At 37.6% G+C, this 15,718-nt stretch overlaps 2 protein-coding genes across 3 annotated transcripts; one reads left to right on the plus strand and one right to left on the minus strand.

Annotated features, from left to right (window-relative positions):
• Positions 1-726: 726 nt before the first annotated feature.
• On the plus strand, positions 727-7,895 carry gzf1 (GDNF-inducible zinc finger protein 1). Its single transcript, XM_028439432.1, has 8 exons — positions 727-825; positions 2,020-3,011; positions 4,366-4,549; positions 4,628-4,794; positions 5,651-5,745; positions 5,873-6,040; positions 6,140-6,297; positions 6,941-7,895. Exons 2-8 carry the CDS (start codon positions 2,035-2,037, stop codon positions 7,529-7,531), a joined length of 2,340 nt encoding a protein of 779 aa, XP_028295233.1. The 5' UTR covers positions 727-825; positions 2,020-2,034; the 3' UTR covers positions 7,532-7,895.
• Positions 7,896-9,180: 1,285 nt separating this feature from the next.
• napbb (N-ethylmaleimide-sensitive factor attachment protein, beta b) lies at positions 9,181-15,569 on the minus strand. Of its 2 annotated transcripts, XM_028439433.1 has the most exons (11): positions 15,338-15,569; positions 13,789-13,868; positions 11,782-11,898; positions 11,462-11,508; positions 11,178-11,255; positions 10,695-10,750; positions 10,484-10,568; positions 10,298-10,402; positions 10,143-10,211; positions 10,005-10,055; positions 9,181-9,327 (listed from the first exon to the last, which is right to left on the minus strand). In XM_028439433.1, exons 1-11 carry the CDS (start codon positions 15,436-15,438, stop codon positions 9,226-9,228), a joined length of 891 nt encoding a protein of 296 aa, XP_028295234.1. In that variant the 5' UTR covers positions 15,439-15,569; the 3' UTR covers positions 9,181-9,225. The 2 variants fall into 2 exon arrangements, with proteins under 2 accessions (XP_028295234.1, XP_028295235.1); XM_028439434.1 differs by lacking the exon at positions 11,462-11,508 and having other exon boundaries at positions 15,338-15,399.
• Positions 15,570-15,718: the final 149 nt, after the last annotated feature.

Below are 15,718 nucleotides of genomic sequence, written 5' to 3' on the forward strand. Positions count from 1 at the left end.
TACCTTTGTGCAATACTGCCGCCTGGCGGTGGGGAAATATAGAATAGAATAGAACATTTCATGTACAATATAGAGTTTTACTGTGCATTATGAGAAAAATCCTGCTGCATCTTGTGAAAACAGACGACAACACCAAAGAAAGAAAATAAATAGAGACATACAGAAAGTTATCATGATAAATAAGTATTCTACGGAAAGTTTCTGCTAGAAAATAAAATATAAAAACAGTCTTAAATGCAGGAGTGAAGGTCTGGCTATCGTTTTTCACTTTTATATACAGCTGTATATATTGTATTTAAAATGTTATTCTTTCAAATTTTGAATTACAGACCGGTTTAAAATTAGCTTTCAAAATAAATGTTTTGCTAATGACAAAGAGCAATTAAATGAATAAATAAAATTTTTATTTACGATATTTTCAATTGCTTGCTTAATTATTGGCATGTACTGTAACATTAATAATAACCAAACGTGGCTGAAGATCGATCATTTTAGAGACACTATTGACTATGATGTGAAAACCTTGTAGTATATTTTGAAAAGTCCATAGATTATAAATAACCAGTGACGTAATGCCTAATAATGCGGTCAGACGCTCCTTTTTTAATGCGGTACTCAGTAATATATATATATATATATATATATATATATATATATATATATATATATATATACACCATAACATAGCACCGTAAAGCCTGTAGGGGACTGTGTCTGAAACCGGAAGTGGGTGAGCGCAGATCCCTGCTGCTGTATGTCAAACAGGAAGTCTCGTGTGCGCTGTGCAGCGGGTTTGTGAAGGGCGACCATTTTACGGAGCTTACGGTAAGTAAAGTGCCTCCTTTCTGTCGTACACTTTCCTCTGTTTGCACCGTCTCTGACTCAGTGCGGTTTGAGCTCAACTTATGATGCTAACACACACATACACTGCGACTTTGTTAAAGCAACGCGGTTTATCTGATGCTACGGTTAGCACTGCGGTCACGTGTCAACAGCACACAGTGGACTTTATAAACAAGCCACGAATACATCACATTAATATGTTCTCTGTTAATGACCATATATAATCTGTTATAAATGCATAGAAATAATGTTACTGTAGCTATGGGTCATAAATTAGACTAATAGAATCGAAACAACCATTAAAATGTATTTAAGGTGTAGTCATATATATATATATACACTACATGTTGTGTAATGATTTCTGTGACAGCTATGCATGTTTTATTCATGCAAAACATGTATTATATTGCCTGGTACAACAATATTGTTGTAATAACTACATTTCCTGAATTTAAAAATAAAAATAAAACACAATTTTTTACATTGTAAAAATGTTTTAGTTATTGAGTGGAATAAGTAGGTGACCTCTTCACTGAGGTTTATCAAACTCATTACAACAACATTGCTAGCATCTATTAAACAGCCTTTTAGTTCTTGTGATACTCTATTAACAGAATCACTCGTGTTGTCTAATAATATTTACTGGTGTATTGATCAATATACGCTACAGATATAGTCATGAGAATAATAACAATATCTTTATTTTTATATAGCGTTTTTCAAAAAAAAAGCTATATATAAAAATAAAATACTATAGAAAAGCTATAGCCTATTCTACAGGCTATGCAATACAATTTAATGGTGTTAAATGTCATATTTGAATAAATTTGGATTGTGAAACTCATTTCAGTTTATTGGCTACGAGAAAAGCATCCAATAATTATAAATCAATAGCAACAACCCCAAAAAAAATACTACAAAAATATATAATATAATAGTTTTGTTTTTTTTTTTTAATTCCTTGGTAGCATGAACTACATATTATCATGGCTGAACCACATCACACAATAGAATCTACAGAAATAAACCTAAAGATGACCAAAATCGAGAAGTGTGAAGATACCTTGCAATAATGACTATCAGAAATTTTATTTGAGGACCAAAAGTTGGTAAAGAAAGGACATGAACTGATGCATTATTGATGATATAATGTGTTAAAAAAAACTTTATTTTCAGGGCAAAGAAGAGATCATGGTAATAAAAGTAGTCCAGCTGACCTCAAACTCCCACCATTATAATATCCTTGCGTCTTTGCACCAGCTGAGGCTGCGTGGGCTGCTGAGTGATGTCACCGTACAGGTACAACACCAGGGAGACATGCTGGACTTCCAGGCCCACCAGGCCATGCTCGCTGCTTCTAGCGGCTACTTCAAGGACCTTTTTATTTCTCAGCATGTAGACGCCAATAAAACCCAACTCTCCAACATGCACCCCAGCGATTTCTCCATGTTTTTAGAATTCGTCTACACCGGAAAAGTGGAAGTCCCCAAAGATAAGATAAGAGACATTCAAGCCGTGGCACGATTTTTGGACTGCAAAGATCTAGCGAAGGTGTGTGATGAGGCCATGGGGGTCGGGATCGCCCTTGAACTTCAGAAAGAAACATCTGCTTCTAAAGCTGCAGAAAGCAAGACCAAAGAGAAAAAGCAGCTGAAAGGTTTGGCTGTGAAGCAGCACCTCACTCCGCAGGCCGGTGAGAACGACGTTCCTTCAAAAAGATCAAAGTCAAAGCCCCCCAAAGCCATTGATAAAAAACCACAAGGAAGAAAGATGAGGCTCAGGCCTCCCGGTCGTAAAGCTCTTCAGAGGTCCTGTGCAAGAAAACCCACTTTAAACAATAATAACGGAGGTAGAATTGAGGATGCGGAGGTGGGTGAGGACAGGAGTGAAGCTACTGCTCCTGCAGAGACTACAGAGAACAAAGGAGACGGGTCTCCATCTGGGAAATCTGCCACTGACACAGGTGATGTAGAAAGTGAGAATGATGAGCAGTTGTTATCATCAAGAGAGGAAGACGAGGACGAGGGGGAGGAGGAGGAGGAGGGGGGAAAAGAAGGAGAAGAAAATCAATCTGAGCAGATTCTGAAAACAAAATCTAAAACTCAATTCAAGTGTGACAAATGCCAAAAGACTTTCCGCTATGAGGGAAGCTACTTAAAGCACATCAGGTAATGCAGCCGCACACACACATCCATACTACACTGTCATCCTGCTGAATGTTTTCTGAAGTCACCATGAACTAGGGCTGGGCAATATATTGACATTCATGATATATCGAGATTTTAGCTTATTTTGTATTAAAAAACTGGTTTTAGGAGTTGCTGCTTTGAGTATTTCTCAGAACAGCATGAAAAGCTCATTTAGATGGATTTCTAAGTGCGTCCTAACCAGGGTCGGGGTCCACTTATAATTGTAATTGCGTAATTCATATTCAATTACAATAAAGGCGTACTTATAATTTAAATTTTTTTAAAAAACCGTTGCTGTGGGGCGGTGTTTAGCTCAGTGGGTAGAGCGCCCGCCCCATGTACAGAGGCTATAGCTCCTCACCTGCAGCGGGTCCAGGTTCGATTCCCGGCCTGGGACCCCCTCCTGCGTGTCATTCCCTGCTCTCTCTGACCCCTTTCCTGTCAAGCAACTGTCATATAAAGGCCACTAGAGCCAAAAAAATCCTTTTAAAAAAAAAAAAAAAAAAAAAAAAAACCGTTGCTGTCGTAATCGTAATGAAATTGTAATTGAGTTCAGATAATTGACTTTGCAATTGTCGTGAAAATTCTTTTAAAAAAAAAATGTATATTTTAAAACTGGGGAACCATGTTACAGTTCTATGTACAGTTCTACACATATGTAGTTAACAATTATCAAAATATGTTTCATATCAAGCTTTCCCACGTTTTACCATGTAAAAAAATGTAATTTAGGGGTATACTGACACAAAAAAAAGGCTCAGATGCCCACATCAAAAATATTAAAACCCATATTTTCATTGATTAGGAAGCCTAATAAGGTAACCAATAAATATGAAAGAAATTAGATGATATATATTTGATTTTAATGTATTTTACAGCTGATTTAGGACCTGTTATCATAAGAGATGCTAACACAAGAGGAAGGTTCACTTTTATTAGGTTATTTATTTCAGGCTTAGTAATTGAGAACGTAATTGTAATTGACTCTTAGGATAAAAAAAATAATTGTAATTGGAAAAAAATGCTGGTCACTGTAATCGTAATTGAACATGGGTAATTGAAAACATAATTGTAACTGACCCAACCCTGGTTCTAACCCAGGAAAACAAGCCACTTAAAGGGGAAAGTTTATTGGTTAATTAATGTGCCTGTGTAGAATTTTTCATCAGCAAATTTTACCCAGATTTGTTTTTCTGGTAAGACTTTATTTTAATTAAAAATATTGAGATTTATATCATATCGCCATTTTAAGAAACTCACCCTAACCCTATCAAGATATGATTTTTGGTCCATATCGTCCAGCCCTACCATGAACTGCTTCTCTTTCCACTAGCGCTAACCACGGAGTAAAAGCAGACGTCGTATTTCGCTGCGAGACCTGCATGCAGAACTTTGCAAACCGCAACAACTTGAAGATCCACGAGAAGCACGTGCACAGTAACGAGAGGTCGTTTTCCTGTAACTCCTGCGCAAAGACTTTCAAACGCAAAAAGGACGTGGTGCGTCATGAAAAACAAGTAAGTATGAATTCCAGCGATGTACACTACTGTACACCACTGTTATAGTGTTTTTTTGTTACGTTTGATGCTTCTCAGGTCCATGAGCGAAACCTGCAACATGACTGTCGTATGTGTGGGAAGACCCTCAGCTCTAAATCAGCATTAATGCTTCACGAGAGGACACACTCAGGAGAGAAACCCTTTGAATGCGCTGAATGTGGGGCCCGATTTACACAGAATTCAGCTCTAAAGATACATCAAAGGTGCAGATATTGCTAACTTTGACTGGATGTCGGGGAGTTTTCACATTATTCCTACTTTGTAATAGGCTGTGATCGAAATGGCATATTAACGTACAACTCATACCAAGTCTGATGTCAAAATTAGTATGTAGTGCATTCACATTAGATCAGTGGTTCCCCAACTACCCACAGTCCCGTAACCCTTCAGAACCTGAAGCCATGTACCCCCTACTCCTGTTTCATATTTGCATTTCCTGAAGAAAATGCAGGCGAGGCTGCAGGTGCTGGCCCACGTCATTGAACACTGCATTAGCATTAGCCTAGTGTTAGCATTAACATAGCACTAGCATTAGCTTAATATTAACATTAGCATGAACATAGCACTAGCATTGGCCTATCAGTAGCATTAGCTAGTATTATTTAATATAAGCATTAGCCTAGCATTCACATTAGCATTTGCTAGCATTGGCATTAGCCTAGCATTAACGTTAAGATAATATTATCATTAGCCAAGCATTAGCATTAACATAGTACTAGTGTTCATTTAATGTCAGCATTAATACTAGTAGTCCCTATGACAAACATGACCAAAAACTAATTCTAAAAGGAAAATAAAGTCTTTGGGGTTCACCAGAAATCTGTGATATTAAAATGGGGTCATGATCCAAAAAAGCACTGTTGTAGTGTATAGTACGGTGTGTCATTTCAAACACAGCCATAGTATGTCTTAAAGTTTTTCTTCTTTCCATCTAGATTTATTACAATTTTAACTGTTTTTAAATGTTCATACAATTGATTTACATAGTGCCTTAATTCTCACCAAGTAGCCCCAAAGTAGAGGTTTCCATAACTTCTTTGTGTGTGTTCACTTGTGTAGAACTCACACAGGAGAGAAGCCGTTCCCATGTGATGAGTGTAAAGCCCGGTTTACTCAGAAACACATGCTGATCTATCACAAGAGATTACATTCAGGTAAAGTCAGACTTTAACAAAACATCGTGGAGGCTTTATTTTAAGGCAGAAATCAGTTTGACTGTTGCTAGTAAAACAAAACAGAAAAGCTGTGTTCATGATACTGTTTTTTCCCTTGGTGTCACAGGAGAGAAGCCTTTCATGTGTGAGGCCTGTGGGAAAAGCTTTGCATCAAAGGAATACCTAGGACACCATTCGAATATCCACACGGGATCAAAGCCTTACAAGTGTAAGCAATGTGGCCGAGGATTTTCTCTGAGGAACTCCCTCAACCAACATATGAAAACACACACAGGTAATTGGATGAGGTGTTTGCTTCTGTGGCTTTTTGACTAGTGAACACACTATCTTTGGTAATAACATTTCTGTCACTTCTCCATTTGTTGCTTTAAAGGCGAACGTCCGTACAGCTGTAAAGAGTGTGACAAGCAGTTCACTCAGCTCAACGCTCTCCAAAGACATCAAAGGATTCACACGGGGGAAAAGCCGTACATGTGCGGCATGTGTAAACGCACGTTCACCGACAAGTCTACGCTACGCAGACATACAATGGTGAGTAAACGCCTCTTTAGCTAAATGTGTAAAAATTAGATTCTTTTGATTTTCACAAACTAAACCTCTGTTGAGCTAAATCTAATGTATCCAGCAAGTTAATTGTCTTCTTTTTGAATAATATGTTGAGGTTTCATTTATTCAGTCAACTTTTTTTCAGGAAATTTACTTTGATATCCTGTCATATTTCGACGGTCAACTGTCAGTCTTCTTCAGAGGCATCTGCTGATCGCTTTGATGTTTTCTTGACTTCCACATAAAGAAAACCTCAACATATTATTCAAAACAAAGACAAAAAGAACTTGCTGTAATTATTACGCGAAAGTCTAGAAAACATCAAAGCAATCAGCGGACGTCTCTGAAGAAGACTGGCAGTTAACAGTCAAATCACGTCAGAAGGTCAAAGTAAATTTGCTGGAAAATAGTTGTCTGAATAAATTAAACATTTACATATTATTCACACAGAAGACAAAAATAACTTGCTGTTTTATTACACAGAAGTCAAGAAAACATCAAAGCAATCAGCAGATGCCTCTGAAGAAGGCTGGCAGTTGACAGTCAAAACATGTCAGGAGTGAATAGATGAAAACTGAACATAAATCTAATGTTTGTGTTGTTAAGCTTTGTCTCTTATCACATGCAGATTCATGACGCAGATGCTCCCTGGAAGTCCTATCTGGTCGTGCTAGAGGGAAATGTCGAGGAAAAGAATCCCAAATATCTGAATATGGAAAAAGCAGGCGAGGCAGGAATCGGGATGGAAATGAGTTACGCTAGCAAACAATCTGAGATGAATCCTGGTCAAGCTGAAGACTTCCTAGAGAAACCAGCGGAGCCCGTTAATGTCCCCTCGTCATGGACCAGTGATGTAGCTGCTGTGGGAGGGATTCCTGTCGTCCATGCCGAGGTCCCACCAGTACAGCTCCAGCCCACAACGTCCAATGACAGCACTGGTCTCAGTGTCATCTCCTTGGATGGCTCAGCCATTCCCATCTCTATCCCAGTGTCCATAGCTCACCCTGTGACATTGTCCTCAGACTCCTCCACATCATCACCTGTTTCTACTCTACTTGCTGCCCACGGTCTGATCGCGTCAGTCTCACAGATCCAAACTGTTTCTACCCCATCTATCATAGATGCTAACTCACACTCTATTCTACCTCCAGGTTCTAAACCTGAGGTCACTACTAACTCAAGTATTACAGAACATGATATTAAGACAGTCACCATTTAATTTAAATCAAGTCCACTTTAAGTGTTACACCTGTTGTTAATGGAGGCTCATGTGATTTGGTTTTGGTATATCCTTTAAATGGATTATTAGAGTATTATGGCTTCATCTCGTTACCCTGAGTATGGTCAATAAAGAATAAAGAACCTGAAAAGAGCCTCTAAAGTTCACATTTGAAGAATCTTTTGTACATTTAAACCTATTGCAAATTATGAAATCCAATACAGTAATCTCCTCCCACAGACACACAGATTTATGACTCATCAAAAATTCAACCTACAGTGCATCAAAATGACCAGAAATGGTCATGTCAACATACACTTACATTTTCACTCGTCATCAAAATAAAAGTCAAAAACATTTTGAAGTCATTGTAGATGATTTTTTTTAACTCAAAAACGGATTCTTACAAATGACCATCATTGCCACGCTGTCTTGATGCAATTTGTGTTTTATTTTTATCTTAATTTTTAACGTTTGAAATCTGCTTTTAAACTTCAACAGCTGTGGTCTTGCACACAGGTGACATTGATCCATATGCTAATTAGCTCAGTGATATAGAGGATGTTCCATCATTAAATAGTTGTGGATTAATCATGTTCCTATTTCCTATAATGAGCATGAATACATTTTGTGATAGAACTTGATCTCTTGTGCCAGGAATTGCGAGTTTAAGCCTCAAATGATGTAAAGCGCCAAATTTTTTTCGTCCTACACTTTTAGGGGTCTTCTAATCGAGAGGTTGTGGGTTCGAACCCAAGGCTATGCATCTCTTAAATGTATTTTTCTTGTATTGATAAGCAAACAAAGATGCTTGGAGGATATGATATCTTTATTAATACATAATAGCAGAAGCAAACTGATGATGGGAGGACAGGCCCTTTGTTGCAGAAACTTTGGTAAAATGCCACTAGTGAACGTTGAAACATAACCAATGACCTGTTGATGGTCCGCTGCAGGAACTCAGCCATCATTGATTATGAGTGAATGGCGCAAATCGCTGCACATGAACTGCCATGGTTAGAATTAGTTTGAATTCTTCTGCGTTTCAAACACAGACAATAAACCACAGCTCGCCCAGTGAGGTAAGTACAGTATATAATTTAACAGAAACATGTATTAAGTCAATGTTGATAAATAGAAATGTTTAACAGTCTACACATAGTGCATATCATTGCCCTTTTTAAAAAGGTTTACATCTAGTGACAAAGACAACTGAACAAATGCTTTATGCTGGACTATCTTCTGTAACACATAAATAATATATAAATGCATACTCCTGACTGCCATACACAGCACACTGTAAACAAACCTTTTAAATAAGGGGGGGAAGTGCATAAGACTAGAAAACCGTTTAATAAAACCTGCCAAGCTTCTTATCAACACTAACAATTTTCCAAACCATGGACTGCTGTGAAAATGCCTGCAGAGCATTGTTCACCAGGAAAATATGCAGCAAACCTCTGGACAGAGGTGAGGGCAACAAGAGTTTTACATTCTAACTACACATCACATGTGTTCCTAAGGAAAGCAAAGTGAGCAGAGGATGAGTCCACAGCATTAGTGGACATTCCTCCATAGATGATGCACACAGTGAGGCTAGTGCGAGTGAAAACATGCGTGATGGATTCATCCCCCCCACCCCTCACCCCCCTCTCCGTCCCTTCCTGCTGCATTTGTTCCACCTGAAGTTTTAATCATTTCAGATCCCCTTCCTCGCCCTGGATGGTCTTTTTGATGCGCAGGAGGAGGGTCGTGTGCCACTGGTCCAAGCGTGAGATGGAGTCGAACTCCTTCACCTGTGACGTGCACACACAATTACATCACAATTTTGGCTCATTTTCCAACATGACAGAGAATTTCTTATCCGTCTGCCTTGGGTACATTTCCAATGAAGTACAACATCCAGGCCTGGAGTGGCTAATCGGGAGGACCAGGACCATTCCCGGTGGGCCGGTCTGATGTTTGGGCTGAGAGGGCAGGTGTTCACGTTCAATTCTCAATCATACCACTGGGTTGATCACGTATGCTGCTACCCCTGTCACTGGGCCTCCACTGGCAGCTCTTTCGAGTTTTGCAGACGTATTACATCCGTGCACTCTGTCAGTATATAGACATAGGGACTACAGATGCACCCCCTCCTATTTGCACCCCCTCAGCCTTGAATCTCAATTTTATTAAATAAAAAATCTGAATTAAAACTAAATTTGTCTGAATAATTAATTATCATTAAATAATTAATTGTGTGTACACTCCAGGTACTGGTGTGTGGCACTGTGATGATTGGCAGCTCATGGGAGCTACGTTAAGCTGTATTCTGCTTATTGTATTTTCATTACCGTACTGTTGCATTTGAGTGATGTAGGGCTTCTTTTGAACACACGCCACACAACAAAACTACAAAGTGTAGCAGGGACAACCCCTGAGCTCCCACAGGGGCTTATTATAGACCTTCATTAGTGAGAACCACACTTACTGCCTCAGTGAAAGCTTCACTGTTCTGTTCCTCATGAGCCTCGAGAAGTTTCTATGAATTAAGAAAAAAAAAATAAAAATGGGACTCATTACCGAGAGGAATGTGGGGGGAAAAAAGTACAAGTCGTTAGTTAGCTACCTTCAGTAGCTTGCATTCTCTGGAGTCGGAAAATGCCGGAAACATCTCCTCGTATTTTTCAATAGCGATCTGTGAAGAATCAACACGTCGTTCAGAAGCTGCAACTCTCCCTCCAGCAGTGGGAGATGGAAAAACACACAGGAGCATAAACTCACCTTAGCATTGAGCTCATCAACAATAAAATGACAGAGGGAGGCTTTGAAGAAATACTCCTTGGCGCTGTATTTCAACAGTGGGTTGTCCATGGTGTTGGCTCCAACCTAGAGTAATTAAAATAACACCAAGGGCTTCAGAGCCATTGGTGCTGATTGATGCTAATGACAAAAAAAATGTGTACACACCTGCTCGTAGATCTCAATAGCTTTCTGGTACTGCTCCAACTGAGCACAGTAGCCTCCAACCTTCAGGAGACATTTGTTGGCAGAACTAAGGGAAAGTACAGACAAATCCAAGTGAATAAAACACAAACAAGTAGAAAAAAAACACAATATTATTGTATTATTCTATTCTATAGTTTGTTTTATTATACACGTGGAAACAGAGCTGTAGTACCTGTTGGATTCTTCTCCTTTGTAGTAGTCAGCAGCTTGTTCATAATGAGCAATAGCCTTAAAAAAAAAAATCCAACACAAAAAAAATGCTGTTATCAAACTAACAAAAGTACCTGGTAGAGCTAGTTGACTACATACTAGGACTGAACAACTTTGCAAAATAATCCAATTGTGATTTTTTTTCCTCAATATTGCGATTTGATATGCATTTATTTTTTCAAGGGCCTCTTGTCATGTATTTTTTAGTGAACACAAGCAATAAATCAATCTGTTTCATAATAAACAATTTCAAATTTATTTAAACTTTAAATAAATATGAAATGTAAATTTTAAAGCACAGATTACAACAATAAAACAAACAACAAACAATAATATTAAATAATTAAAAATTGCAGCCTTTGCAATTACAAAGTCACATTTTATGACATCGCGATAATGTCGCAAATGCAATTAATCGTTCAGCCTTACACTCGGACACAATCACCTTCTCAATGTCCACCAGCTCAGATTCATAGATCTCTGCGATGCTGATGTGATGCTTGGCTGCGATGGTGAATCTGCCCTGGAGTCGGAGGAAAGAGAAGAAACTATCATCGAGAGAATTTTCCACAATCTTTCCTTGGTGCAAAGCAAGCAGGTCACATGACTTATGACCCCTATTGTTCTTTTTTTTTTTTTTACATTAACAGGGCAAAGGGCACTGAACAAACATGAGAAATGTAGGAGACATGAATGTTTTCATATGTTTATAATCTCTCTTACTCTTACCATGTCAGTGTATATATCGATGGCAGCATTTAAACACTTGATTGCCTCTTTTGGCAGCACAAGGAAAAAAGGCAAGGAAACATTCAATTATTCTCCTGAATAAAGTTGTTTTAGAAGTATGAAATGAATACAAGTGAACAATATAACTTTTAAGATCAAAAGTAAAGTAAAAAGATGAACCTTTGTATAATGTTTACATTTTAAGATGAGTGCTTTGTATCCTTTATTTTGGAAAACAAGATCTTTGTCTTCAGTCTGTATTTCATAACTCATTTGTCACAACAAGTGACCGTATCCAGAGCTGATACACACACACTTACCATTGGGGTCAGATTTCTTGAAAGCGTTTCCTGCATCGATGAAACTGGTGGCACAGTCGTGTTTGTTCTGCAGCTGCATGTGGATACGAGCAGCTTTGCAAAATGCATTTCCAGCAGCTGAAAAAATAAATTATTCTTGTCAAGTTTTCCTTGTCACACCTTTTACTCAGACCACAAAACAACAAACACACTATCTACCTCATGAATGAATATCACAGGTGACATTGTGGCTGGGCAATATATCGAGATTCAAGATATGTAGAGTTTTCCATTTTAGCGATTTAGAAAATGACAATATCGGCTAGGGATGTAACGATTAATCGTAAGACAGTTAAAATTCGATTCATAGGTATCACGATTCACATTGATACTGTGAAAATTGAATCGCAGTACTTTTTTTAACCACGGCAGGCGGAATCTGCTAATACTTTCTTTCTGCTCGCCTTCTACTTTTAAACTTGTTCATAAATGATTCCTTACCCCTTTAGCACCAAAAAATATCTGTAATATTACGTGAAGTCACGATTTTCTATTAGCTCTGTCTGCTAGCATAGCATCTCTTCTTCACTGCAAGATATCTGCATGCCAACCTACCACTGGGATACCAGCGCCCTCTGCTGGTCCAAACAAGTATCTGACCTAAATACAGTGAAATGACACAAAATACATTTTCAGTTGCACTTTTAAAAAGAACTATTATGCAGTTTTGCATTGTTTACTATAGAACCAGAATTTAAATTAATAGGCTTCTTCTTCATTTGTATTATTCCTTTGTTTATTTCATTCAAGAGATTATTTTTAGTTAAATTGCAATGTTTTGAATAGTTTATCAAGGGATTATTTTGACAATGAAAAATGAAAGGAAAACAGTATAGTTTTTTTTATAGTTTTTCCCCCCAAATAATAAATGAATATTTTTCAGTCATTTGTCTACAGCAGTGTTTCCCAACCTTTTTTGTCTCATGTACCCCCCGAGGCCTCTCTTCAGATTAGGAGGACCCCTTCATCACTCCAATTTAGTAACATTTCTTGTTTTATTTACATGTTAACATGTTGGCCTCTGAAATCTCCTACTGCTTGAAAATGTCAACCTGTACCTTTACCACACACTAAATATTAAATGTTGTCCATTAGAGATTGTATTTACCTCAATTTTTAGTATTGTGCATAACATATTAGTACAATTTAGTTGGATATCAAGGCCACAATATTGTTTATTCCATTAATGCCATTTATTGTCAATGGGTGGAAAATATGTTGGATGATCATGTACAGTGCCTGAAATAGGCTTAAAATTGACTCAGCATGATGGAACTAGATTCATTAATGTTTCCAAGTACCCCCTACAATGTGTTCAAGTACCCCTAGGGGTACACGTACCCCTGGTTGGGAACCACTGGTCTACAGTCCCATTTTGTAAAATAAATCGTGAGAGAATCGTATCGTGAACCGAATCGTATCGGGAGTTGAGTGAATCGTTACATCCCTAATATCGGCTATATCGAGATATAATTTTTTTTGTTTTTATTTATACAATCACACAGTACAAATGACATCATACAAGTATTTCATATTATTCTTAGTGTACAGTCAAACAGTGTCCTCCTATACATTTTTTTTAACTTATTTTATATTAAAAGAGTCATTTTTGCAGTCGTGGATTTCGTTACTTCTCAGAACAGCATGAAAAGCAGTTAAATCGATTTCTAAATGCATCCTAACCCAGAACTTCTCCTAAACAATACACACTACAGAACTCACTCACACGTGCTGTCTCTAATAGGAGAAAAAGCCAAAAGTGGCACATATTGTGCAGCTGTTTGTTAAGAAATGTGTCTATGTGGCATTTTTCATCAGCAAACTTAACCCAGAATTGTTTTCTGGTAAGACTTTATTGAGTTAAAAAGATCGAGATGAATATCGTATATAGCCATTTTGAGAAAAATTAACGAGATCTGAGTTTTGGTCTATATGGCCCAGCCCTAGGTGACGTTAAATTGAACGTACCGCTCCAGTTCTTGGCCATCTTGAACATGTTGGCTGCTCTGCAGTACATCTCACATGCCTCCTCCACTTTGTGATTGCCACTAGGAAAAACAAAATAAAAACATTTAAATCAATCTATCTGGCCTTCATATTAAACATTTACCGTAGCTACATCTTCCCACATTTAAAGGTGCTACATTTTAGGTAATATTAATGTTTATTATTGGTTATACTCATTTTTAAAAACAAAACAAAGCTGTTTTAATAGTTAGTCTGTAATGTCAAAAGCAGACGTTGCTGTTCCATGTGTGTGGCAGGTTAAAAAAATTTATGAATTTGTTATTTATTAATAATTTTTCCGCAGACGCCTACTACAGATTTCCACTTATCAGAGGAAGCTCCATGCATTGCGCTTGTGTTAATACTCGAACCATTCAATCATGGCAGAGGATTACATGGTTGCATGATTACCAGTTTAGGGCTTTCCACACAGTTAACGTGACAGAGTGAATGTTTCAAAGCCGAAACATCTGGACGTCATCACAGCTGGAAATCTAAAGAAAAACTTTAAGCCGCACATATAGCCACTCGTAGCTTTTGGAATTCTGGGCATGTTTTCCTATATACTCATTAGACAGGGTTTCAACAATAGATTAAATGCATTAATAGAATGTAAATGACCTTATTCTAATAAAATCATAGTAGAACGGTAATCCTCCGTTATTTTTTATACTACATATTTTTGAAGTTAATCATAAAGCACTTTGTGATTTTTATTCTAGAAATATGCTATAGGAGTAAATTTGAACTTTTTAATTAAATTAAGTGTAATCTTTCTGGATATGAAAAGCTGCATGTCTATGTATACATTCAACGTATATATAGCCACAGCCAAATCTAAATTACATTGTCATTTTGGGGTATTTTGTGTTGAATTTTTGACAATACCATAATTTGGATCACTGATCCAGATAACTGTGAAAATAGGATATTTGGCACTCTGAATGGTCTTGTTTATATTCGGTCTTGTTCTCTGAAATTATTATTCTTTCCTTGTGTCATCTGCAAAATACTTTGCTATATCTACTGTAATTTTATTTAGTTATCTAAAGCATCTCTGGCTTCTCCATCCACTTCAGTAGAGCATACATTAACCGTTGTCAATTTAATTTAATTTAATTTAATATAATAAATTGTAGTGTCATTTTAATCAATAAGGATTCATGGTATTCACAATGCTACAGTAATTTTACATTATTACAATTCACAGGGGAACTAGCTTACACATGTTAAAGCTGTGAGATAATGGAGGTGGTTTGTTTAGGCCGCTGTAAAGTCCAACATAATGTCTGATGTGATCTCTAATGGTTTATTTACATCAGGGATAATAGCAGCTAATGGAGCTAAATGACTCACAGCAATATAACATGATAAATCACGAGTCGCTGTCCCCACTCGTTTCTTTTGTTAAAGTAAACCATTGTTTTGTTATAAGGGTGTGTAAGTCTGTACGGATAGAGTGTGCATGCTAACTTAGCTGCTGATGTTGTTTGGTGCAGTGCCGTCTTACCCTCCAAACATTCCTCCTAGAAAAGAGCCGGAGGACTTGACTTTTTTATCAGCGTCGGCCATCAGCTGAATTGCTTCCTTCTCTTTCCCGGAATTGTCCATGTTCTGTTTTTTCGGTAATGCAAACTTATTTTTTTAAAAAACCAAGCAGAGGATTCAATTGTGTACAGTTAGGATTACAGTCGATGGCTTTATTTGGCGTAGGCGGTGCACCTGCTGCTAATGCTCTGGACCAGCCCCGTTGCATCATGGGAATATGTGTTTCGCACTCGCAACAAACGCTTCCTGTTAGTGTCAAAAGAAACTACACCTTCCAGAACAACATGCGGCATTATTTTGTTGCCCAGGTTACGTAATGTCTGGTGGCAGTTTACAACATGAA

This window comes from Gouania willdenowi, chromosome 24 (assembly GCF_900634775.1).
Source record: "Gouania willdenowi chromosome 24, fGouWil2.1, whole genome shotgun sequence".
NCBI lineage: Eukaryota > Metazoa > Chordata > Actinopteri > Blenniiformes > Gobiesocidae > Gouania > Gouania willdenowi.

What these genes read in the sequence shown, in the direction of transcription:
- gzf1 (XM_028439432.1), top strand. Translation starts at nt 2,035, where the DNA reads ATGGTAATAAAAGTAGTCCAGCTGACCTCAAACTCCCACCATTATAAT. An exon ending in AGCTACTTAAAGCACATCAG is followed by an intron (nt 3,012 to 4,365) that starts GTAATGCAGCCG and finishes TCTTTCCACTAG; the next exon opens with CGCTAACCACGGAGTAAAAG. An exon ending in GCTCTAAAGATACATCAAAG is followed by an intron (nt 4,795 to 5,650) that starts GTGCAGATATTG and finishes TCACTTGTGTAG; the next exon opens with AACTCACACAGGAGAGAAGC.
- napbb (XM_028439433.1), bottom strand. Translation starts at nt 15,438, where the DNA reads ATGGACAATTCCGGGAAAGAGAAGGAAGCAATTCAGCTGATGGCCGAC. An exon ending in AGCTGGTGGACATTGAGAAG is followed by an intron (nt 10,751 to 11,177) that starts GTGATTGTGTCC and finishes TTTTTTTTTAAG; the next exon opens with GCTATTGCTCATTATGAACA. An exon ending in GTGAAGCTTTCACTGAGGCA is followed by an intron (nt 9,328 to 10,004) that starts GTAAGTGTGGTT and finishes TGCACGTCACAG; the next exon opens with GTGAAGGAGTTCGACTCCAT.